Source organism: Scyliorhinus canicula, chromosome 2 (assembly GCF_902713615.1).
Source record: "Scyliorhinus canicula chromosome 2, sScyCan1.1, whole genome shotgun sequence".
NCBI lineage: Eukaryota > Metazoa > Chordata > Chondrichthyes > Carcharhiniformes > Scyliorhinidae > Scyliorhinus > Scyliorhinus canicula.
Window position 1 is genome coordinate 82,061,818 of NC_052147.1, and position 24,991 is coordinate 82,086,808.

General features: G+C 44.3%; 2 protein-coding genes across 7 annotated transcripts in view; one reads left to right on the top strand and one right to left on the bottom strand.

Annotated features, from left to right (window-relative positions):
• ap4s1 (adaptor related protein complex 4 subunit sigma 1) overlaps positions 1-1,710 on the bottom strand; it is a 58,470-nt gene extending 56,760 nt beyond the window's left edge. For both annotated transcript variants that reach the window (XM_038781443.1, XM_038781448.1), the window contains exon 1: positions 1,645-1,710. The gene's annotated coding sequence lies outside the window, so the exon portion shown is untranslated. The remainder of the gene's footprint in view (positions 1-1,644) is intronic.
• strn3 (striatin, calmodulin binding protein 3) overlaps positions 1,115-24,991 on the top strand; it is a 292,821-nt gene continuing 268,944 nt past the window's right edge. For 4 of the 5 annotated variants that reach the window (XM_038781429.1, XM_038781437.1, XM_038781440.1 and 1 more), the window contains exon 1: positions 1,115-1,501. In XM_038781429.1, coding sequence (XP_038637357.1) covers positions 1,271-1,501 — 231 coding nt within the window. In that variant the 5' untranslated portion in view covers positions 1,115-1,270. The remainder of the gene's footprint in view (positions 1,502-24,991) is intronic. The other variant, XM_038781441.1, reaches the window with a different exon arrangement.

Below are 24,991 nucleotides of genomic sequence, written 5' to 3' on the forward strand. Positions count from 1 at the left end.
TTAAGCCAAAAAAGATCAGAATCAAAGCTGACTCCTGATGGCCCAAATGGTTCAGTACCACATTGGCTCAAACTTCACATTTTGAATCCTATTGATTTGAAGCCTTGAGTTTTTGTCTTTTGTTTTTCTGGTAGAAGATGGCACTTGATTCATTTTTTAATGAGCTGCAAGGTGCCGTTTTTGTGAATAGATTATTATTTATACCTTTGGGACCGAAAGAGCATTAAATATGTTTTTGAGAAAAAAAAGGGGGCAGCACAAGTGGATAGCACTGTAGCTTCACAGCACCAGGGTCCCAGGTTCGATTCCCCGCTGGGCCACTGTCTGTGCAGAGTCTGCACATTCTCCCCGTGTCTGCGTGGGTTTCCTCCCACAGTCCAAAGACGTGCAGGTTAGGTGGATTGGCCATAATAAATTGCCCTTAGTGACCAAGAGGGGTTATGGGGATAGGGTGGAAGTGAGGCTTAAGTGGGTGCAGACTCGATGGGCCAAATTACCTCCTTCTGAAAAAATGAAATGAAAAATGAAAATCGCTTATTGTTACAAGTAGGCTTCAATGAAGTTACTGTGAAAAGCCCCTAGTCGCCACATTGCGGTGCCTGGGGGGGGGGGGGGGGGGGGGGGGCTGGTACGGGAATCGAACTGTGCTGCTGGCCTGCTTTAAAAGCCAGCGATTTAGCCCAGTGAGCTAAACCAGCCCCTATAGAGCATTGTATGCTCTATTATTACCTCAAGAAAGTTACCTCAAACTTTTTCCTGTTTGGTTAGCAGGCCGTTAAATGAAACACCTCTAGTATCTCAATAAACATGCTCCTAAAATGGTTTCTGCAAAACAGTGATGCAGCCACTGAATTAATTTTTGACGGTAGTAAATTTTTTTTACATCAAACTGAGTCCCAGACCATTTCTAACGAACATCAATCGGTCCTGAAGTGGGCACTGTAATTTTTTTGTTTTGAGTACTGATTCTCGGGTGTTGGAGCCGCCTTTCCCCTGTGCTGTCAGCGAGCGGCCAGCAGACGCTGGGCAGGTGTGCGCGGCGGCGGCGGCGAAGTGCGCCTGCGTACTGGTACCGCCGCTGTATTTGGCCAAAAGGCCGCGGGCGCCCCTCCCCCACCCACAGCGCAGCGCCGCCGCCGCCATATTCTGCAGACAGAAGGGCAATGGCGGCTCGTTTGCGTTGTTGAGACTCATCCGGCCACTCTCCTTTTCTCATGAACCCTTCCCACTAATTATCCAAAATAACAACAGCACCCTAGTAATAATAAACATGGAGGATCATCCTATAGGGATGTCCTCGCACAACAATTCCGGAGGCCCTTTGCTGGGCCCGGGAAGCAACGGCAGCAACAACAACGGCGTCCGGCAGCAGCAGGGTCAGCCGGAGGAACTGCAGCGGCCCCAGTATACTATCCCCGGCATTTTACACTATATCCAGCACGAGTGGGCCCGCTTCGAGATGGAGCGAGCACATTGGGAGGTGGAGAGGGCCGAGCTGCAGGTAGAGTGACAGGCGACGCTGACACACCGGTGCTGGGGAATCGGAGATAGGGCGGACGTCGGGCTCGGAGTGAGCGATACGGTTCTGCGGCCAGTGGTCACCCGGGCTAGGGGGAAAGGATTGAAATAGAGGCCGGTATTTACCCAAATGTGGGGCCATCCTCACCGCCGCCATTTTTGTTTCCAATATGGCGCCGAGCAGCTGGGTGTAAATAACTTGGAACATTTATGTGTGGATGCCCAACCTTCGGCGCATCTGATGGCCCTGTTCTGTCAACTTAATTTGTTTCTTCTAGTTCGTTCCCGTTTGGTGTTACTGTCAGATATTGTGCTATTTTTGCATGTGGTATGAACAAGGTTCTGAAAACTAGGATCTAGTCTTGTGGAATGGATTGTTTGGAAAGCATTCATAAACACTTGATGCAGGAGATGACTTAGTTTCCGTAACTTGCTCGAAATTCAATATGGATTTTTGAAGCGATTCAGTTGTGATCCGGCAAGTTGGGACTGACCACATCATTGGGCATAGTGTGACATACAGCTGAATGACGTGAGGCGGTTTTAATAGATTATTTTAGTATGTTGATTTGCAATTTCATTTTTGAAGTTATAAATAGGTATGTATTCTCGCATTAGTGACTTGTAGCAACAATGGTTCATCGTGTTCAGTCTCGGTTCAACAAGTTATTAATGTTATACTACTTGATATCCACTTCTGAAATTAATTTCAACAGTGATGTTTTGTAATGCACGACTTGTACAAAATATTGTCTCGTTTATGGCTCCAAGGGAGAATTATGTCTTGTGTAGAAGAAAGAGTGCTATTGTAACTATGGGGAGGCGTACACCTCACTAACGTTTAGTCATGTTGGTGGATTTGTAACTCTTTCGCCAGTTGCAATTTTAATCCTATACCTTCATCAAAAAAATTGGGTTATATCTATGATATCACCTTGTAACAACTGTAATATTCATCTCGCTAAACTCTGATTAACACCTAACAAGATTATTGTGTCCAGTTCTGGTTACCACACTTTAGGAAGGATGAAAGGGTGCAGAAGATATTTACCAGAATGGTTCCAGGGTCAGGAGATTAACAGGTTTGGATAAAGTAGATCTAGCTGGTATGAAGTACTAGGAGGGCACTGATGGTTTTGAGCAAGAGACGCAGAGGCAATGTGAGGAAGAACTTTTTTTACACAATGAGTGATAATGACCTGGAACTCTCTGCCCAAGAGGGTGGTGGAAATGGAAACAATCAATGATTTTGAATGGAAATGGGAAGGACACTTGAAAGAAATAAACCTGTAGGGCTATGGGACTGATTTAATTGCACCGCTGAGAACTGACATGGGTTCAATGAACTGAATTTTCTTTGTTCTTTAAGTGCAGAAGATTTTAGTTTAGACGGGCAGCATGGTCAACATAGGCTTGGGGGGCCGAAGGCCCTGTTCCTGTGCTGTAATTTTCTTTGATCTTTGTTATTGAATTATCTCCTCTGCGCCATACATGACTCTAAGAATGATGAAGGAGAAAATCTATGAAAAGAAACTTGATGAAAGCTGTGGATTGTTTTCATTCTTAAAAATATTCAGAAATTACTGATTAACATGTATTTGGATGTGGTTTTATCGCCTTGAGCCATTTAGGATGATTCACATTTTAAGAATTTCATCCCTGTCCCATTGATTTTGCTATTAATACTGTTAAATACATTGGCAATCTGTCTATGTATTCCATGCATTTCATATTGAACTGTGCAAATGAAATCATGGTATAATTGCAGCACAGATGTCATTTGGTTGAAGAGCTTGTGTCAGCTCTCTGCAGGAGCAATTTAACTTGTCTCACTCTAATGCCCTTTCACTGTAGCCCTGCAAATCTTTCCTCCCCTCAAAAGGTGTTTCTCCGATTTTCTTTTTGAATGTCATGATTAAATTTGCCCTCACCACTCACTGCAATAGCTTTTCTCCATGCCTCTTTTGCCAATTGCTTATATCTGTGCCCTCTGGTTCTGATCCTTCCATGGATGAAAACAATTTATTTCCATCTATGTCTAAACCTCTCATGAATTTGGAAATCTCTACCACATCTCTTTTCTAACAGCCCAATCGATCCAAAGAATTATCATTCACACAAATATTTCTCAGTATCCTTATAAATATTATGCGTTTGAAACAGTAATAAGTGTCACCATAGATGTGGTTTTCAGCCCCTCTCAGAATTTTAGGTTAAGCATGCATTTCATTGCACTGCTGAAGAAGTACTGTATTGTTAGAGAGGTACCATATGTTAAACTGAGGTCCATTGTGCCTGCTTTGATACCATGAATAATTGTTCAATACTATTTAGGTTTCGTAGTTCTGGCAAATCATTTCTTCAACAACATTGAAAACCAGATAAACTAATCATGTTGGAGCTTGCATAGAAATTGGTTTGCAGAGTTTGGTACATTATAGTGACTACACATCAAAAATTACTATTACTTTGAAGTGTTTTTGAGGGCATAAATTAATTTAATAAATGCTAGTTGTTCTGGAAGCATTGTCTACCTGATAATGTGTTAAGCATGGAACAGTGGGGCATTAATTTTATTTGTATTTACTTTTTAATGTAAGCACCGTAATTATTTTTCAATCACCAGTAATCTCGGTTTATAGTCGGTTTGTTTGCCTGAATTCTTCTATAATGTGAATATTTTATAAAGCAGATTATGCCCTGAAATATTTCTCTCACAACCAGTAAATTAACTTTGCTGGACCTCAACCAGTAATTATGTGATGCTGATTGCTAGATTTTCTTAAAACATAAAAACACCATCATACAAAGTTTTGTTTTATGGACTAAACATTTATCTATCCCTCCTCAGCTGAAAGCATTGACTACATCAGAAATACAATTTTTTTTGGTGGGGGTCTTCAAGTATTCATTATTCATGGGAACAGGAGTAGGCTATTTAGCTGCTCAATCCTAATCTGCCATTTTGAGATCTTGGCTGATCTTAACTCCATCCATCTGCCTTGGCTCCATATACTTTCACAGCCTTCTTGAGCAAAAATCTTGATCCAAAATTAAGAATTATTAATTGAGCTAGCTTCTACTACTTGTTGGAGTAATGATTGGATTGCATATAAGACTTGGTCCTGGCCTCACCTTTAGCAGGAGCTGACACACCGCGATCTGGAGTCTGAGACATTGCTTTTTTTGTCTTCGCTTAACTGCTTATCCCTGATATTAGATAACCTTTTGGTGGCTGAGATCTTTATAGTTTGTATGGCTCTGAAAATTTACTTTACCTTTGAACCATTGGGACTAATATAAATTGGGTGGTACAACATGTCCCTCCTAAACAAAAGAGCAATATAATCAGAGATTTTCATGTTGCATTAATAACAGCAATGTTCATTGGTATGAAGGATATTTACTTTTGTATTATTCATGTCTTGTTTGCTTTCGTGTCACAAAACTGAGGAATGTACTAAATGACCATAGCAGTACTATTTGTTATTTGAGAGAGGCCCACAGAGGTATTGGTGCCAATTGTGACTCAGTTTAATTCAATATGTGCCTTTCTCCATTTTGAAAAGCAGGCTGGCCAAGTGGCAGAAAACATAGGAAAACAGTTTATTCTTTAAATAGAGAGATTGCAAAACTTGGTGCTACAGAGGGATCTGGGTGTCCTGGTGCAGCATCACAAAAATTACAGTAGTATAGTGGTTAGCACTGTTGCTTCACAGCGCCAGGGTCCCAGGTTCGATTCCTGCTTGGGTCACTGTCTGTGCGGAGTCTGCACGTTCTCCCTGTGACTGTGGTTTCCTCTGGGTGCTCCGGTTTCCTCCCACAAGTCCCAAAAGACGTGCTTTATTCTGAATTCTCTGTGTACCCGAACAGGCACTGGAATGTGGCGACTCGGGAATTTTCACAGTAACTTCATTGCAAGTGTTAATGCAAGTCTACTTGTGACAATAATAAAGATTATTATTATTATTATAAACAAAAAATTGTATCCTTTTGGTCCTTATACACAGGGAGTATGCATGACCAAAGTATTCTCATCCGCTCCAGAATTAGAATTCTGGAGATCTCTGCCTGTGGGCAGGTCTGCCCCACAGCGTCAAGTCTCCACTGAAGGGCAAGGTCCCAAATTCACCCCAACCAGAACAAACCTTGCAGTGTTGGCACCGATCTGATCCAAGGAGTCAGAGTTGCTGTGGCAACATGCAATTTTACATGCATGTTGTAGCCTGGAGCTATGGATAATGATGGCAGAGGCTCAAATTTCTTACATGGCTGGCCAGGAATCTCTCCTCCTTTAACCACCTGCCATTACATTGGAAGAATTCACAGGTTGATACTCAACCTGTTTGGCTGTTTCTGAGCCTCTGGCTTAAGCGGCACGGTTGCTGCCACTGCTTCACAAAATGCCTGTATAATTACTGAAATTATATAATTGCACATTTCTTTCTTAACTAGTTAATTATTTTCAAAATTATACTAACATTTGGTGGCTTCGACAGCTCGGTATTAAATTTGAATTAAAGCTAGATCGATAGTAAACTTATAATTAGGTTTTGACCAGTTATAAAATAAATGGTCAGGAAAACTGTTTTGCTTTTATTTCTTGAAGTTGGGATGAGGCGAAAGTGTTATGAAGATTGGTAAGCTGCAGCCTCCCACTTGCTGATTACTGTCACCCATGAAACTTTTATTTATTTTTTGTTCAAAGGTATGTGCATCTGCACTGCCAGTTGGTGATGAGTAGCTAGGCGGTGACAGATGATGTAAATTGGGAGAATGCCTTCAAGATGAGTAACTGTGCTAATGATGACTGGTGATACTTAGGAGTAGGAAGAGGGATAACCTTTCTTGTATTTACTCTTAAAATTTACTCATTTAGGAAAATGCTGCAAGTTAACTATTCCAGATTTCTTGAAAGTCATTATTTTTAAAAACAAAATCCTCCTTTTGCCCTTCCTTTCATTCTCTGCAGAAAACCCACGGTGTCTCAGAATGTTGTGAGGCTATAACTTAAATCATCTACAAAGTGTTCTGCATTGGCACCTGAGTTTGTTTTTTTTTATAAATTTAGATTACCCAATTATTTTTTCTATTAAGGGGCAATTTAGCATGGCCAATCCACCTATTCTGCACATTTTTGGGTTGTGGGGGCGAAACCCACGCAGACACGGGGAGAATGTGCAAACTCCACACGGACAGTGACCCAGAGCCGGGATCAAACCTGGGACCTCAGCGCCGTGAGGCGGTTGTGCTAACCACTAGGCCACCGTGCTGCCCTTGCATTGGCACCTGAGTTAGGCAATACTTTTTGAATGGAGAATCTCACTTCTGACTGTTCTTGCAGTTGCTAGCCTAGCTGAGAATTGACAAAACTTTATATTGGCTAATAATTTTGAATAACAAAGAGCCATGGGACAAATCCAGTACCATCTGGCTTGCAGGCAGCTGTTCTACTTGTACTGAATAATTCAATTTTTAATTTTGTTTTAACATTAGAATTCATCATTCAATCTGATTCATTTAACAAGATTTAAATGAAATTTGTGCAGCATTAATTAAATGTTTTTCACATTTCCTATTTTGTTTCGTCTATTCCTTAATTCAAATAGATTGGATAATTCAGTTCTTTAGACGGAGTCTTAAATTATATAATAGTGGTGTCAGTCACAAGAGAGTTTGTAGAATTTTCTACCATAGTTGGTTTTAACATTGATTTTTAAGCTGTTGTTACCATTGTTTAAGTATTGGATTTGATGGTATCATTGCTACTGAGGTAATTTGTACTTTGTATTTAAAAGCTTAAACAATAACATTTATTTTTTATTGTTTTTGTCAATCTCAAATTCAAGCCTAGAATTTCAAGCCTAGATTTTTGAATCTGTTAAGACTTAATTACCTGCAAATGCTTGCATTCAAAGTATCTTTGCATCTTTGACTTTGTCTTTATATCTGTTTCTGGAACCTTCATTCACCTGAGAAAGGAGCTGTGCTCCGAAAGCTAGTGATTTGAAACAAACCTGTTGGACTTTAACCTGGTGTTGTAAGACTTCTTACTAGAATTTCAAAGGAGAGGAAGGCCAGTGTCATAACCAATAATATATTTTCCTGTTGAATTTAGCTTTGTGACATTTGCCACTAACATTTTTTTAAATAAATTTAGATTACCCAATTATTTTTTCCAATTAAGGGGCAATTTAGCGTGGCCAATCCACCTACTCTGCACATTTTTTTTTTTGGGTTGTGGGGGCGAAACCCACGCAGACACGGGGAGAATGTGCAAACTCCACACGGACAGTGACCCAGAGCCGGGATCGAACCTGGGACCTCAGCGCCGTGAGGCGGTTGTGCTAACCACTAGGCCACCGTGCTGCCCTTATTTGCCACTAACATTGTGGAAATATCACCACCTGGAAGTACCCCTCCAGCCACACACCATCCTTGGAAATATATCTGTCTTGCTGGGTCAAAATCTTGGACACTCTCTCAAACAGTACTGTCGGTGTACCTACACTACATGGACTGCAGCGGCTCAAAAAGGCAGCTTACCACCACCATGAGGCCAATTAGGATGGGCAATAAATGCTAGTCTAGCCAGTGATGCTCATATCCCATTAAATATATATGGTAATAAATACCACTTGACATATGGCACAGTTACATAATTTACTGATTTAATTACAAATTTGATTTGCACCACTATATTTGGGTTAAATGATCAAACTCACATTTTGCTGTGCAGTGACTTTCCGTGCTTGCGCCTTGAGGAAAAAAACTGAAGACAAGAATCCAAGGTGCTTATCCAATTCCCTTTTAAAAGCCAGGATGGAATGTTATCCTGGCTGGCAGTTAGGCACACATTTCTAATATATATGTTTTTTTGCTTCAATTGCTCGATTTGTTTCTTCCTTATTTATAAATTATGTCCTTCAATTTATTTTGCTATTGGGTTTCAAAATAATGTTAGAAGGAACAATAATGTATATGAAGCATTCTGTCATTTTAGGAATTTAAAGTGCTGATTTAAAAAAAAAATCACAACAGATAAACCATTGATCCGCATGTGTTAAAATGTGTTATTTTTGTTGATATAGGACTGCTATTGAAAGTAAGCAACTCTTGACAAAAGAATGGAGCCAAGTTATATCAGTAGTGAGTTTCTGTTGTCAACCAAAAGATTTACTAATAATTGTGGAGTTTTAATTGATGGGCTGGAATTTTCTGTGGGAGTAATGGTAAGGCCAGCAGAAGTAGGCTATTTGGCCCATCGAGCTGCCTCACAGCGCCAGGGACTGGGTTTAATTCTGGCCTTGGCTGACTGTGTGGAGTTTGTATGTTCTCAGTATCTGCATGGGTTTCCTCTGGATGCTCCGTTTCCTCCCAAAGTCCAAAGATGTGTGGGTTAGGTGGATTGGCCATGCTAAATGACCTCTTAATATCCAGGGATGTGCGAGTTAGGTTGTGGGATTACAAGGATAGGTAGCGGTGGACACTTGTAAAACAGCAGAATTCTCATTCAAAGGGTCAGCACAGAGTCAATGGGTCAAATTGCCTCCTCCTGCACAGCAGGGATGAGTCTACTCTGCCCCGATCTGATATGATAATCCTCAACTCTAGGGCAGCATTATAGCACAGTGGTTAGCACTGTAGCTTCACCGTACCAGGGTCCCAGGTTCAATTCCTGGCTTGGGTCACTGTCTGTGTGGAACTTGCACTTTCTCATGTCTGCGTGGGTTTCCTCCGGTTGCTCTGGTTTTCTCCCACAAGTCGCGAAATACGTGCTGTTAGGTGAATTGGACATCCTGAATTCTCCTTTGGTGTACCCGAGCAGATGCTGGACGTGGCAACTAGGGGATTTTCACAGTAATTTCATTGCAGTGTTCATGTAAGCCTACTTGTGATACTAAAAAGGATTATTAAAATAACCCTCGATTCCCTTATTGATTTAGATGATCGCTGTTACTTATGTAACAGTAGTACAGCATCTTCAGGTGAGCTGCAGATTTGCAGTTAAGTGCAACTATCCATAAGTTGTCAGAGTTGTGCCACTCCACAGATAGCTTTGTGAAAACATAATTCACTTTCAGCCTCACTTGACATGAAGGTCATGAAATTGCTGTAATTGTATGGTGGCTATAAACCTGCAGCAGATATTGAAGTACCCAATTCTTTTTTTTTCTCCAATTAAGGGGCAATTTAGCCCACCACCCTCCTTTTCCCTCTCTCCCCACCACCCCCTTCCTTTCCCCTCTGTTGGTACAGAGGTGAGGGTATCTGGTCTCTGCAGTGCAAAGTGTGTTTGTATCATTTGTTTTTTGTAGAAATGTGTTGTGAACTGTTTTAATATATCCACCCACCCCTCCCCGTACATTGGCACTGAGGCGAAGGTAGCCTGTTTCTCCAACACAAAATTAGTGTTTGTACCGTTTGGCCTTGTATATATTTTTTACTGTTTTAATAAAAACATATGGCCAATCCACCTACCGTGAACATCTGTTGGGCCCCGGGAAGTTTCTCACCAGTTTAGCCCAGATTTAGAATTTTTTCAGGACTGGGGAGCTGAACTCCGAGATTGGGCTGCTATTTTGAAAGGGTACCCCAATCTCTAAGTGAGTTTGTGGGTCCCCCACACTCCTGACCCATGGGCAATGTCACTCTCTCTCCCTCCCCCTCTCTAATCCCCCATCCGCTTCAATTCCATTTGCCCTCCTGCTCTCATATCCCTCGATTCCATAACAGACCATGTCTAGACAAAATCTAGCCTTCAATGTAATCAAAAATGGAGTATCCACAACACTGGGGTAGAGAGTTCCAAAGCTTTAAATCCTTTTGAGTGAAGTAATTTTTTCTCACCAGTCACGGAATCACAGAATTTAGTTACAGTATAGGAGGCAGCCATTTGGCCCATTGTGTCTGCACCAGCTCTCCAAACCATTATAGCCCTTTGCCCTTATCCCTACACACAGTTTCTATTCACTCCCAGGAAGTGCATTCTGGACCCGAATCACTCATGAAAATGGTTTCTCCCATCTCATATGCAAATCACTTTAAATCTGTGCCCTCTCCTTGATCTTTTTACAAACTGGAACAGTTTCTATTCTATATACACCCCTCTCATGATTTTGCACATTTCTATCAAATCTCCTCTTCGCCATGTCTGAGGAGAACAGTCCCAACCTCTCCAATCTAACATCATAACCAAAGTTTCACATCACTGCAACTATCTTTGTAAACCTCTTCTGCTCTCTCTCTAATGTGTTCACATCTTTCCTATACTGTGGAGCCCAGGAACCACGCACAACATTCCAACTGAGCTCTAACCAGTGTCTTGCGCAAGTTCAGTATAACCTTTTGTACTCTATGCCCTGATAGTAAAGCCCAAAATACGGTCTACTTTATTTATTTTATTAAATTTAAAAGATTTTTTTTTTCAAATTTAGAGTACCCAATTCATTTTTTCCAATTAAGGGGCAATTTAGCGTGTTCAATCCACCTACCTTGCACATCTTTGTGTTGTGGGGGCGAAACCCATGCAAACATGGGGAGAATGTGTAAACTCCACACAGACAGTGACCAGAGCCGGGATTGAACCTGGGACCTCGGTGCTGTGCGACTGCAGTGCTAACCACTGCGCCATCTGCTGCCCCACGGTCTACTTTATTTACTGCTTTCTCATCCTGTCCTGCCATCTTCAATGACTTCTGCACATATACACTTGGGCTCCTAGGCCATTGGAGGCCCCCTGGTGGTCAGGCTCTGGACAGGGTGGTACTCTGGCATTCCTGCTTGCACCTTGGCATGTGCCAGGGTGTCTGGGTGGCAGTGCTGGGGTGCCAGGTTGGCACTGCCAGGGGTGCTCTGCCTTTATGAGGTGGGGTGAGAGCACAGCTAAGTTGGGGTGGGGAATATGGAGATAAAAACTGCACGCAGTATTCCAAATGTAATCTCACCAAACAGATTTGTTCATTTGTGTGGTCCAATCCCTTTTATGATGAGTGGAAAGTGATGACATTTGCCTTCCTTTTTTAAAATAATATTTTCTTAAGGTATTTGAAAATTTTTATAACAGTAACATGGCACAATAAACATTTCCACCCAGCCCAATCTTCATGCACCTCAACCATACAACAACAGTCCCGTCTCCCCCCTGCCCCCTCGTCAACGAACGGCTGCCACCTCCGGGAGAAACCTAACGTTGACCCTCTAGAGACTGAGAAACCCAGCCATGTCAATAACCAGGTCTCTACATTTGGGGGCTTCAAGTCCCTCCACATTAACAAGACCCGTCTCTGGGCTACCAGGGAGGCAAAGGCCAGGACGTCGGCCTCTTTCGGCCCCATAACTCCCGGAGCTTCTGACACTCCAAAGATCGCTACCTCCGGGCTCGGCACCACCCGTGTTTTTAGTACCGTGGACATTGCCTCAGCACAATCCTGCCAAAACCCTCTTAAGCTTCGGGCATGCCCAAAACATGTGGACATGATTTGCTGGACAGGGTTGTACCTGACCCTGAAAGGTAGACCTCGCACACCGATCCTCTACCCTGAAAACTTACTCATCCTAGCCGCTGTCATGTGTGCCCGGTGGACTACCTTAAATTGTATCAGGCTAAGCCTGGTGCATGATGAGGAGGTATTAACCCTGCTTAGGGCTTCTCTCCTCCTAGCCCCCCCCCCCCAAGGTCTGCGCTCCAGCAACACTTTCTTCACTCATGGGGTTTTACTTGCCCACACAAAGCCCAAAATAATCTTATTCACCCGCTTGAAAAAGGCCTTGGGGATGAAGATGGGGAGGCACTGAAAGACAAACAGAAATCTGGGGAGGACTGTAATTTCCATGGTCTGTACCCTCTCCGCCAGTGATAGCGGGAGAAGGTCCCACCTCTTAAAAGTCCCCTTCCAGTTCCTAGAGGCTCTTAACGCCATGGCCAATGACTCTATGGCCAGAGCAAACAGTAACAGGGAGAGGGGGCACCCTTGCCTCGGTGTAGTTCAAAATACCCCAAACTCAGCCGGTTTGTACGCACACTCGCTCCTGGTACCTGAAAGGACAACAGTACCCAGTCAATGAAGTCCTCACCAAACGCAAACCTTCCCAACGCCTCCCACAGGTAATTCCACTCCACCCGATCAAATTAGAAGCCTTCGAACATTGGCCGTGAGTTGCCTGCCCTTAACAAATCCCGTCTGGTCTTCCCCTATCACCCGCGGGACACAGTCCTCTTATCCTTGTGGCCAGTATCTTAGCCAGCAGTTTGGTATCCACATTCAGTAGAGAAATGGGCCGATATGACTCTCATTGCTCCGGATCCTTCTTCCGTTTCAGGATCAATGAAATTGAGGCCTGCAACATTGTTGGGGGGAGGACTCCCTTCTCTCTTGCTTCGTTAAATGTCCTCACCAGCAGTGGGCTCAATATCTCTGAAAACTTCATATAGAATTCCACCGGGTAGCCATCAGGCCCCGGGGCCTTGCCTGACTGCATGCCCTCCAGCCCCTTGATCATTTCTTCAATCTCAATTGGGGATCCGCCCCTCCACCAGGTCCTCCTCCACCCTCAGGAACCTCAACTGATCCATAAATTGCCTCATCCCCTCCACCCCAGCCGGGGGTTCCAACTCATATAATTTACTGTAAAAGTCCTTAAACACCTCGTTCACCCCCGCTGGGTCCAGGACTGTATTACCGTCTCTACTCTTTACTTTACCTATTTCCCTGGCCACCTCTCTTTTCCGGAGCTGGTGCGCCAACATTCTGCTTGCCTTTTCCCTGTACTCATGGATCGCCCTCCTTGCCTTCCTCAACTGTTCCACTGCTTTCCCTGTGGTCAACAGCCCAACCTCCACCTGTAACCTCCGCCGCTCCCTCAGTCGCCCCATGTCCGGCGCCTCCGAGTATCTCCTGTCCACCTGGAGTATAAGAACTAGGAGCAGGAGTAGGCCATCTGGCCCCTCGAGCTTGCTCCGCCATTCAATGAGATCATGGCTGATCTTTTGTGGACTCAGCTCCACTTTCCGGCCCGAACACCATAACCCTTAATCCCTTTATTCTTCAAAAAACTATCTATCTTTACCTTAAAAACATGTAATGAAGGAGCCTCAACTGCTTCACTGGGCAAGGAATTCCATAGATTCACAACCCTTTGGGTGAAGAAGTTCCTCCTAAACTCAGTCCTAAATCTAGTTCCCCTTATTTTGAGGCTATGTCCCCTAGCTCTGCTTTCATCCGCCAGTGGAAACAACCTGCGCGCATCTATCCTATCTATTTCCTTCATAATTGTAAATGTTTCTATAAGATCCTCCCTTATGCTTCTAAATTCCAACGAGTACAGTCCCAGTCTACTCAACCTCTCCTCATAATCCAACCCCTTCAGCTCTGGGATTAACCTAGTGAATCCCCTCTGCACACCCTCCAGTGCCAGTATGTCCTTTCTCAAGTAAGGAGACCAAAACTGAACACAATACTCCAGGTGTGGCCTCACTAACACCTTATACAATTGCAACATAACCTCCCTAGTCTTAAGCTCCATCCCTCTAGCAATGAAGAACAACATTCCATTTGCCTTCTTAATCACCTGTAAACCAACCTTCTGTGACTCATGCACTAGCGCACCCAGGTCTCTCTGCACAGCGACATGCTTTAATATTTTATCGTTTAAATAATAATCCCGTTTGCTGTTATTCCTACCAAAATGGATAACCTCACATTTGTCAACATTGTATTCCATCTGCCAGACCCTAGCCCATTCACTTAACCTATCCAAATCCCTCTGCAGACTTATAGTATCCTCTGCACTTTTCGCTTTACCACTCATCTTAGTGTCATCTGCAAACCTGGACACATTGCCCTTGATCCCTAACTCCAAATCATCTATGTAAATTGTGAACAATTGTGGGCCCAAAACGGATCCCTGAGGGACACCACTAGCTACTGATTACCAACCAGAGAAACACCCATTAATCCCCACTCTTTGCTTTCTATTAATTAACCAATCCTCTATCCATGCTACTACTTTACCCTTAATGCCATGCATCTCTATCTTATGCAGCAACCTTTTGTGTGGCACCTTGTCAAAGGCTTTCTGGAAATTCAGATATACCACATCCATTGGCTCCCCGTTATCTACTGCACTGGTAATGTCCTAAAAAAATTCCACTAAATTAGTTAGGCACGACCTGCCCTTTATGAACCCATGCTGCGTCTGCCCAAAGATATAATTTCACTAGTTTGGTGGGGAGGCTGAAGGCTGATTTGGTAAGATGGGACAACCTCCCTCTGACGTTGAAGGGCCAGATGCAGGCAGTTAAAATTCATATGCTACTGTCATTCTTGCTCCAATTTCAGTGCCTCCCGGTATTTCTACCCAAACCATTTTTCAAGGAGTTTGACAAGTTGGTTACCTCATTTATTTTGGGGGGGGGGTGTTGCTGATTAGGGGGAATCATAGGTTTGGCTGAGGAGGCTGGGGAGGCTGGATGTGTGGTTTTGGAGGTGGGAGGAGAGGGGAATTGGGGCAGTGAAAGGATCTGTTCCTGGGCGGACGATTTGCGAGGTGGGAGAAGCTGAGTGAGAAGTATGGGTTGGCGCAGGAGGAAGAGTTAAGTACGCACAAGTCCGAGATCTTGCGAGGAAGGGGTTCCTGACCTTCCTGATCTCCCGATAGCACAAGGTTGGGGCTGATACAATTGAGGTAGTGTATAGGGTGCACCTCAGAAAAGCAAGGATGAGCCAGATCTTCGAGGGGGTGGAGGATGTCTGTGAGTGGTGTGGGAAGGGCCCTGTAAACCTTATGCATATGTTCTGGTCTTGCCCAAAGCTGGAAAGGTATTGGAGGGAGGTATATAACATCTCAGGGGTGCTGCATATGGATTTGGAGCCAGGTACCCTAGAGGCCATTTTCGGGGTGACGGACCAGCCGAGTTGCAGATGGGTGCGGGGGCAGACGTTTTAGCCTTCGCCTCGCTGATTGTTCATAGATGGGTCCTGTTGGGGTGGAGGTCAGCTTCTTTGCCTTGTGCATGGCGGGGTGGGGGAACCTTCTGGAATTTATGACCCTGGAGAAGGTGAAGTTTGAGGGGGTGAAAGAGGAGTTTGTTTATCATACACTTTTGGGAGTTGGTTGCCATTGAACATTAAGGGAGTGGAAGGGGTGGAAAAATTACTATTAAGCTATTTTTCTGGTAGGGACAGCTGGTTTTCAAATCAAACAGTTGTGTCAGATTGGCTTCAGCGGTCACAGAATGTGTAATTTTACGCTTGTTGAAGAGAGACTCTCAGTCTTGGTTTTTTGACTTGAACAGTTTCTCTTGAAGAGCCTCGTCAGTTTCTCTTCAATAACCAGCTTTCTCTGGCCTTGGTTCTGTTTTTGTCTACATTCATGGTTGATATTGTTGTTTGCTTTTTGTTTTTAACATACAAGGTGATGTTTAAGGTTGCATATTGGTGGAGTTGTTCTGTTGTTTCTCTGTTTATTCTTTGTATGGTGAAAATGCCGAAAATATGGCGAATGAAAAGATTTTTAAAAAGATGATAATTATCAGGTTGCCTTTGTTACAGGCTCTGATAATTTTTTATTTAATGCTCTGTCGAGTAGTACAACTACTGTTAGGGGGCCTATAAAATGCTCCCACCAATGTTATCTGACTCTTGCTGTTCCTAATTTCCACCCATACCGATTGTGTTTCATGATCTTGAAGCCAGATCCTTCCTTATGAATGCCCTTATGTCACCCTTTACTATCAGGGTTAACACTTCTCATTTTCCATTTTGTTTGTCTTTCCAAAATATTGTCTACCTTGGAATATTTATTTCCCAGCATTGATCACCTTACCGCCATGTTTTTATGATGGTGATTAAATCTAAACCATTTACCTCTATTGCACAACTAGTTAATCTATTTTGTTGCAGATGCTTTGCACATTTAGATAAAGAACCTTTAATTATATTTTTTATTTCTGCATCCTGCAGTGACCTTGCTTGCTGATGTACACTTTGGGTTAAACTCTTTGTCCCACTCTGATTATCTTTGCCCACATCAAGGGCAGCATGGAGCACTGCTGCCTCACGGCATCAAGGTCCCAGGTTCGGTGTCGACTCTGGGTCACTGTCCGTGTGCAATTTGCACATTCTCCCCATGTTTGCGTGGGGTTCGCCCCCACAGCCCAAAGATGTGCAGGGTAGATCGATTGGCCATATCTTTGTTGCCATCACGGTCAGTGGTGGACGATAGGGGAGAAAGGGGAGGGTGGTGTACGATAGGGGAGAAAGAGGAGAGAGAGAGAGAGTAACTGAAGGGGGTGGGGGGAAAGGCACAGGAGAATGGGGCACAGGGGGACGGACCACGGTGGGCCCCAAGTTCAAGGGAGGAAAGGGGATGGAGGAGCAGGAAGTTAAGGCAAAAAAAGACCGGCCGGTGCGGAGGAAAGTCTTGTGGGCTGGCCTACAAACGGTATTCGATCCAGCAGTGGGTGGGTGGGGCACACGCTAAACTGCCTCTTAATTGAAAAAAATGAATTGGGCACTCTAAATTTATAAAAATAAACTTTGCCCACGTCACCACAATTCTGTTGCCTCGACCTTTTCTTAGATTGCCATATCGCCCTTTACCGAACACAGCCACCACCCCATACTAATTTAAAGCCCCGTCCACAGCCCCAGGTGTATAATTGACTAGAATACTGGTTGAAGTGCAGTTCAATTTAGTCATCCAAATGGAAAAGCTCAACTCTTTCCCCCTCCGTGATGCCCTGCAATATCTGCATCTTGGACTCCAACTCAGCAGCTAAAAGCCAAAGTTGCACAAGCTACAGATACTTACTGCATATGTGGTTGTTCGGGATTGCAGTGCATTCCAGAGATTCCCATGTGCTGCAATCATGAACCACCATCACTGACATGTCTGTGCAACTGTATTTATTTAATTAGCCAATTATTTATTAATTTTCATAGCTAAAGTAATATGAAGTTATTCTCTCCTAGTTTGGAGGAAGCTACTGGAGGCTGAAAAATGTAGGCTGATGGAGCACTTCCTCCTTCTCTCCACCAAATTCCCACATGAACAAATTCCCAACTTTGCACTTAAGCCACACCCTGCCATCGTCTCCTCTTTATAAATCCCCTTACTTCGGGCTTAGATGCCTGCTTCCTTTGCCATGCGATTATTAGATTGCACTTTCAGTAACTTTGTGGGCAGAATGTTTTGACCCAAAAGATGTAACGACAAGGAAGTGAGTAATACTGTTAGATGTCCTGCTAGAAAAAATTCTGACCCATTAATACCAACTTCACTGTGCCATTTCTCCCATCTGCTGTTCACATTTTCAGTACTTGATAGTGTTGAAAAATTTTGAAATGGGGGCCGGCGGGTGGTGGTGGGTTGGGGGGGAGGGGGGGGGAAGAGAAGAGAAGAGGAGAGGGGGGGGGGGGGGGGGAGGAGAGGGGGGGGGTGGAGAGAGGGGGGAAACAGCTGCATTTTCACGAGCTCTGGCTTGACTTTGTGCACATTTCATAATTTTATTCAAGCAGAGATCAACTTCTCATTGCACTGGCTGATAGGCTGACGAGTGTTCCTATCAGTAGCCAATGGAGTGTGAAAGCTGCCGTCAGGTTGGAAAAATGGCTTTTGTTCAAATTTACCACAGCAAAACCTACCACAAACCCCTGAATGAATCTTTCAGGCTTCATTGGAACCCTGTTTAGAAAATGCTGCTCTGACTAATGGTTAGGAGTGATGTGGAGATACTGGCGTTGGACTGGGGTGAGCACAGTAAGACGTCTTACAACACCAGGTTAAAGTCCAACAGGTTTGTTTCAAATCACTAGCTTTTGTAGCACTGCTCCTTCCTCTGGTGAATGAAGAGGCATGTTCCAGAAACATGTATATAGACAAAGTCAAAGATGCAAGACAATGCTTTGAAAGCGCGCATTTGCAGGTAATTAAGTCTTTACAGATACAGAGATAGGGGTAACCCCAGGTTAAAGAGGTGTGAATTGTCTCAAGCCAGGACAGTTGGTAGGATTTTGCAAGCCCAGGCCAGATGGTGGGGATGAATGTAATGTGACGTGAATCCAAGGTCCCGGTTGAGGCCTAACTCATGTGTGCGGGACTTGGCTATAAGTTTCTGCTCGGCGATTTTGAGTTGTCGTGCGTCCTGAAGGCCGCCTTGGAGAACGCTTACACGGAGATCAGAGGCTGAATGAAAATGAAATGAAAATGAAATCGCTTATTGTCCCAAGTAGGCCTCAGTGAAGTTACTGTGAAAAGCCCCTAGTCGCTACATTCCGGCGCCTGTTCGGGGAGGTTGGTACGGGAATTGAACCGTGCTGCTGGCCTGCTTGGTCTGCTTTTTAAAAGCCAGCGATTTAGCCCAGTGTGCTAAACCAGCCCTTGACCGCTGAAGTGTTCCCCGACTGGAAGGGAACATTCCTGCCTGGCCATTGTCACGCGATGTCCGTTCATCCATTGTCGCAGCGTCTGCATGGTGTTGCCAATGTACCACGCTTTGGGACATCCTTTCCTGCAACGTATGAGGTAGACAACGTTGGCCGAGTCGCATGCGTATGTACTGCGTACCTGGTGGGTGGTGCCTACCTCATGCGTGTGTATCTGTGTATATACGTGCCATAGAATGAGTGCACTGGATGTTCACTAGGCTGATACTGGAGTTGATGGGACTGTCGTATAAGGATGGGTTGGTTCGACTGGGCCTGCATTCACTAGAAAGATGAGAGGAGATCTGATTGAAACCTATAAAATTCTAACAGGGTAGGGCATACGAGGTGCAGGGAGGAAGTTTTCCCAGGTTGGGGAAATCTAGAACCAGGGGACAGTCAGGATACGGGGTTGACCATTTAGGGCTGAGATGAGAAAACAGTTCATCACTCGAGAGTCGTGTATCTGTGGATTTCTCCATCACAGAAAGCCGTAGATCCAAGTCACTGAATGTATTTCAAGAAAGAGATGATAAATAATTTTAAAAGATTTTAATGGCATGCAGATCTAAGGGGAGAAAGTGAGAATATGGCATTGAAATCGAGGATTAGCCATGATCATATTGAGCAGGCTCGAAGGGCTGAATGGCCAATTCTTGTTCTTATTTTCGATGTCTTGTTGCGAGTTTCTTTTTCTGTGGCTCTGTGCCAATTATGGCAATCAGTGAGTTTACCCTTCTTTCTTTTGATATCTATGTTCTAATGCTCAGAGTCGCCAGGTATCAAATGATACCACCACAAGGTTCAACTGGCTATCGATCAAAGAGCCAAACACCAATTAGTTAGTTCAAGGTCAAGGGTACTTTATTTACACACAATTAGTCATGCAACATAAACACTACTAGTTAACACTAGTTAACTACACCTATCAACTAAGACAACCTGTACTTGACTTTGGGCGCCCGGCTTAGGTCAGAGAAACAGTGGCCGCTGTTCGATTCTGGATCTATCGAGTCCGAAGGAGTAACTGCTGCTCAGCTAGGCTCATCCACCTGGTAGTGAGCATTGAACTTGGACTTGCTTCTGGTGTTGTTGCAATTGGAAATGGCCGTGACCGGGGCACCAGGTCCAAGAGAGCATGAACATGTGGTGAACTCTTCTTCTTATACTTGGGGGTTTTTGCGCTCTTGTGGGCGGTCCTTCAGTTTGGGCGCCATTAATTGGGTGATCCCTGATCACTATGTTTGATTTTGAACCAATAAGTGGGCGGGGATCTGGATGGCTGGGTGTGTCCCAAGCGGTCACTGACCCCGTTGTTTGCGTTTCCCTTGAACAGGGAGTGGCGCCGAAATGTCTGGGACTGTACTGGTCGCTCGAGTACCAGTCCTTTGTTCTAGTGAAGATGGGCTAAAATGCTAATCGGCTGCATTAAAATGCTAATTGGTCAGAGTTTCGATACCGTCTGGACTTCTTGCTTGCAAATATACATTTCAGGCTCTGCCCGAGTCTTAGCTTGTCCATTTTACCTGCTGGGATTTTCGATTTTCTCTGTACCTAGTTGTAAGTGGCCATCCCAGATGGCTACAGTCTACTCACACCAGTGTTTTCTCACCTGTTATACTCCACTCATGGTGTCTAATTCCTGCTCTTCCCAGCCTAAAAGTGTCCCTTTGTCATCCTTTATTATCAGGCATATCCAGCCTACATTTTAATTTTTGTCTGTCTTTTTCAGCCCTCCAAGTACTCCTGGAATATTTAATCTAGGTCTTCATGCAATCACATCTCTCCAGTGGGTCAAACCCATTCATATCTAATTGTGTCAACAAATCACCTAACTTGTAACATTTGTTCAGATTAAAGTGGCTTCATTTTGAAATTTTCCACTTTTGTTGAATTTTTACCATACTATTAAACAGACTCTTCCTGTCACACTCCTCTTATTTTTACTTAAATCGCAACAACGCTCTGTGGTCCTGACTTTTCTCTTTGGATTTAAAAAAATTTGCTCTCTTGTATCTCCTCCCTGTGACCTGTTTAGTTTAAAGCCCTAGTTATGCAATTTACAAGGACACTAGTTACAACCTGCTTTTAAGTGAAGTCCATTCCAGTGGACCAGCTCCCTCTTTCCCCAGCCTGGTGACAGTGCCCTATGAATCTCAACTCCTGACTCCAACACTGCATTTTGAGCCATACTGTCAACGCTCATCTGTTTGACCTATGATAGTTTGCGAATGGATCAGGCTGTAATTGATCGATTGTTATCTTTAAAAAAATAAATAAATTGAGAGTACCCAATTCATTTGTTTTTCCAATTAAGGGGCAATTTAGCGTGGCCAATCCCTGTACACCTTTGGGTTGTGGGGGTGAAACCCACGCAAACACAGGGAGAATGTGCAAAGTCCACACGGACAGTGACCCAGAGCCGGGATCAAACCTGGGATCTCGGCGTCGTGAGACTGCAGTGCTACCACTGCGTCACCGTGTCTTTCAATATTGACCTTGAGGGTGAGAACATCTGACAGCAACCTATTCACTTGGCTTTGCATGTTGTCTCTCTCAACAATGTAATTTACCCAACCTGTAAGCTCTGTGATTCTGCTAATCACTTGCTTGCTTCTGGTCAGTGGGTCCATTTCAATGGGTGTGCTACCTTCAATCCTCAGTGACATCTCCTTCAACCCTCAGTGACATCTCCTTCAACCCTCAGTGACATCTCCTTCAACCCTCAGTGACATCTCCTTCAACCCTCAGTGACATCTCCTTCAACCCTCAATGACATCTCCTTCATCTCATGGTTTACTGAGATCAGATGTAGTTCCGCGCCACTGCTGAACTACAGGAATGCAGGGCCATAGAGCATGTAGTTGATGCCTTTTCTTTGCGTGTCCTTTGAGAAGGCCAGATCATTGAATTTATTGAAGTCATAGCTAGACAGGTTTTTATTAGATAAGGGAATCAAGAGGTGGGGTGGGAAGCCGGCAGACTGGAAACACTACAAAAAAAAATCAGCCATGACCTATTCAATGTGCAGGCTCCAAGGGCTGAACAGTCTCAGCATTTTATTTCAAATTTTCAGGAAGTATGTTCTGATCTAGTCTGAGTGGATGATGTTACTCTGTAATCTGATATTAAGCTTCAGTTTTACCTTGCTGATCTGAATGGTTGTGTGAATTTCTTTCCATGCAGTTGTATAGTTGCGACATCTATTGTGCCCTCAAACTCATCATCATTTCCAGGGTATTGATGTTTTTATTTCTTTTCCTTCCTGTTCTCCCCGCTGGTCTTATTAACTGTCTGCGTCGAGTTAAGAAATATCATGGGACACTAAACATTCGTAGCAGTGGTATATAGACCACCAAACTACAATGATAATGTTGGAAATGGCATTAGACAGGAAATCAAAGATAGAATCCCTACAGTGCAGAAAGAGGCCAATCGGCCCATCAGATCTGCGTGGACCCTTTGAAACAGCACACTACCTAGGCCCAATCCGTGCTCACCCTGGATCCCCACCCAATCGTTGGACACTAAGGGACAATTTAGCATGGCCAATTCACCTAACCTGCACATCTCTGGACTGTGGGGAAAAAACCAGAGCACCTGGCAGAAACCCGCGCAGACATGGGAAGAATGCATATTCCACGCAGACAGTCCCCTGAGGTCAAAATTGAACTCTGGCCCCTGGTGCTGTGAGGCAACAGTGCTAACCACTATGCCACCATGCGTGTGATAAAGGAAATCTGTGATTATGGGTGACTTTAATCTGCATATAGATTTGGTGAGTCAAATTAATCACAGTACAATAAAGGAGGAACTTCTGGAGTGTATACCTTTTTTTTAAACCTTGGTGCCCTCGTGCATCAGTCGTCGAAAGTAAGTGCGCAGGTACAGCAAGCAGTAAAGAAGGCAAATGATATGTTAGCCTTCATAGCGAGAGCATTTGATGATATGAATAGAGATGTTTTGCTGCTATTGTATATGGCATTGATGAGGCCACACCTGAAGTATCCTGTGCAGTTTTGGTGTCCTTATCTGAGGAAGGATGTTCTTGCTTTGGAGGGAATTCAGCGAAGGTTTACCAGGCTAATTCCTGGGATTGCGGGACTGTCATGTGAGGAGAGACTAAATCGGTTAGAACTATATTCATCGGAGTTTAGAAGAATGAGGGGGATCTCATGGAAACGTACAAATTTCTAACAGGGTAGATTCAGAAAGAAGGTTCCAGATGGTGGCCGAGTCCAGAACTAGGGGTCAGAGTTTGAGGATAAATGGTAAACCCTTTAGGACTGTGGTGAGGAGAAATTTCTTCACCCGGAGAGTTGGCGAATCTGTGGAATTCACTACCACAGAAAATAGTTGAGGCCAAATTGTTGTGTAATTTCAAGAAGGATCTAGATATGGCTCTTGGGACTAAAGGCTATGGGGGGAGGCGGGATCAGGGTATTTAACTTGATGACCAGCCATGATCATAATGAATGGTGGAGCAGGCTTTAAGGGCTGAATGGCCTCCTCCTACTTTTATTTTCTATGTATATTTCTATGTATGCAAGTTCTGTCATCTGGGAAGGTTCTCCAGATAGTCAACCTTGGCCTTCAGCACTCTCCGCTCCTCAACCAGCACCGCCAACTCTGCCTCCAGGGAGACAATCCGATCACCGGTTAGACAGCGCCGCCTCCACCATCTGTATCGTCGCTCCCTGCAGCACATTCCGCCGGTCCACCTTGCCCTAGCTGCCAAATTGGTGCCAAATCCTCCATTGCCGTCTCCAAATCCTCAGCGACTGCCTGCCGCTGCTTCTTAAAGTTTAAAAAAAAAATTTAGAATACCCAATTATTTTTTCCAATTAAGGGGCAATTTAGTGTGGCCAATCCACCTATCCTGCACATCTTTTTTGGGTTGTGGGGGCGAAACCCACGCAGGCACGGGGAGAATGTGCAAACTCCACACGACAGTGACCCAGGGCCGGGATTCGAACCTGGGTCCTCAGCGCCGTAGGCAACAATGCTAACCACTGTGCCACCGTGCTGCCCTTGCTGCTTCTTAAAGTTGTCGGTCAAGAAGCTAACCAACTTCTGATTTGATCCCCGAGGAGTCACTGGCTCAGCAGAAGCCGCCACCATGTTCCCCCCCTGCTGCAGCTCAGGAAACCTTTGAGTTTGTCGATGTCCTTTGCCCGGCTTCCGCTTTGTGCTATTTTTTTCTGGACATTACTTGAACGAGGGGATTATTCCATCGAACTGCACCACTTTCTTCCAAAAAATCGGCCATAAACCGTGTGGCAGAAAGGGCCAAAACCAAGTACCTTGGCGGGAGCCACTGCATGTGTGAGCACACACCACTACCGGAAATCCTCAGGAGCATTATCAAACACACTTCGATGAGCCACATAGGACAGGTGACTCGGGTAAAAGAGAGAGGCTTCATAAAGTATCTTGAAGAAGGGAAGAGACCAGAGAAGTTCAGGGATGTAATTGAAGGTATGATGGTGATTAAAAATCGGGCAAACACAGGTACAGAATTGGAGCAATGCAGAAATCCATGAGGTTTCTAGGGCTGGAGGAAGTGCAGATATAGGGAGCAAGGGTGAGGCCTTGAAGAATTTGAAAATGGGATGAGAGTTTTTAAAATTGAAGCATTGGCCACTGAGCGCAGGGATGTTCGGTGAATAAAACTTGGTATGATGAGAGATACCATCAGTGGAGTTTTGTATGAGTTCAGGTACACGAAGAATGCAAGATGGGAGGCCAGTCCCATTGGAATAAATGCACCGTTTGTTCATAGAATCCCTATATTGCAGAAGGAGCCTGTTCGGTCCATTTAGTCTGCACCGACCCTCTGAAAAAGCATTCCACCTCGACCCGCTCCTCCATTCTATTCCCGTAACCCCACCTAATCTGCACATCTTTGGACACTGCACTGTGAGGCAGCAGTGCCAGCCACCATACCACCCAGATTACCCGAATATTACAGTAAAATATTCCAATACTAATCCTAGTATTAATACAATACTAGCCTGTCTAAAGGTGCAGAATCTCACCTGAAAAGC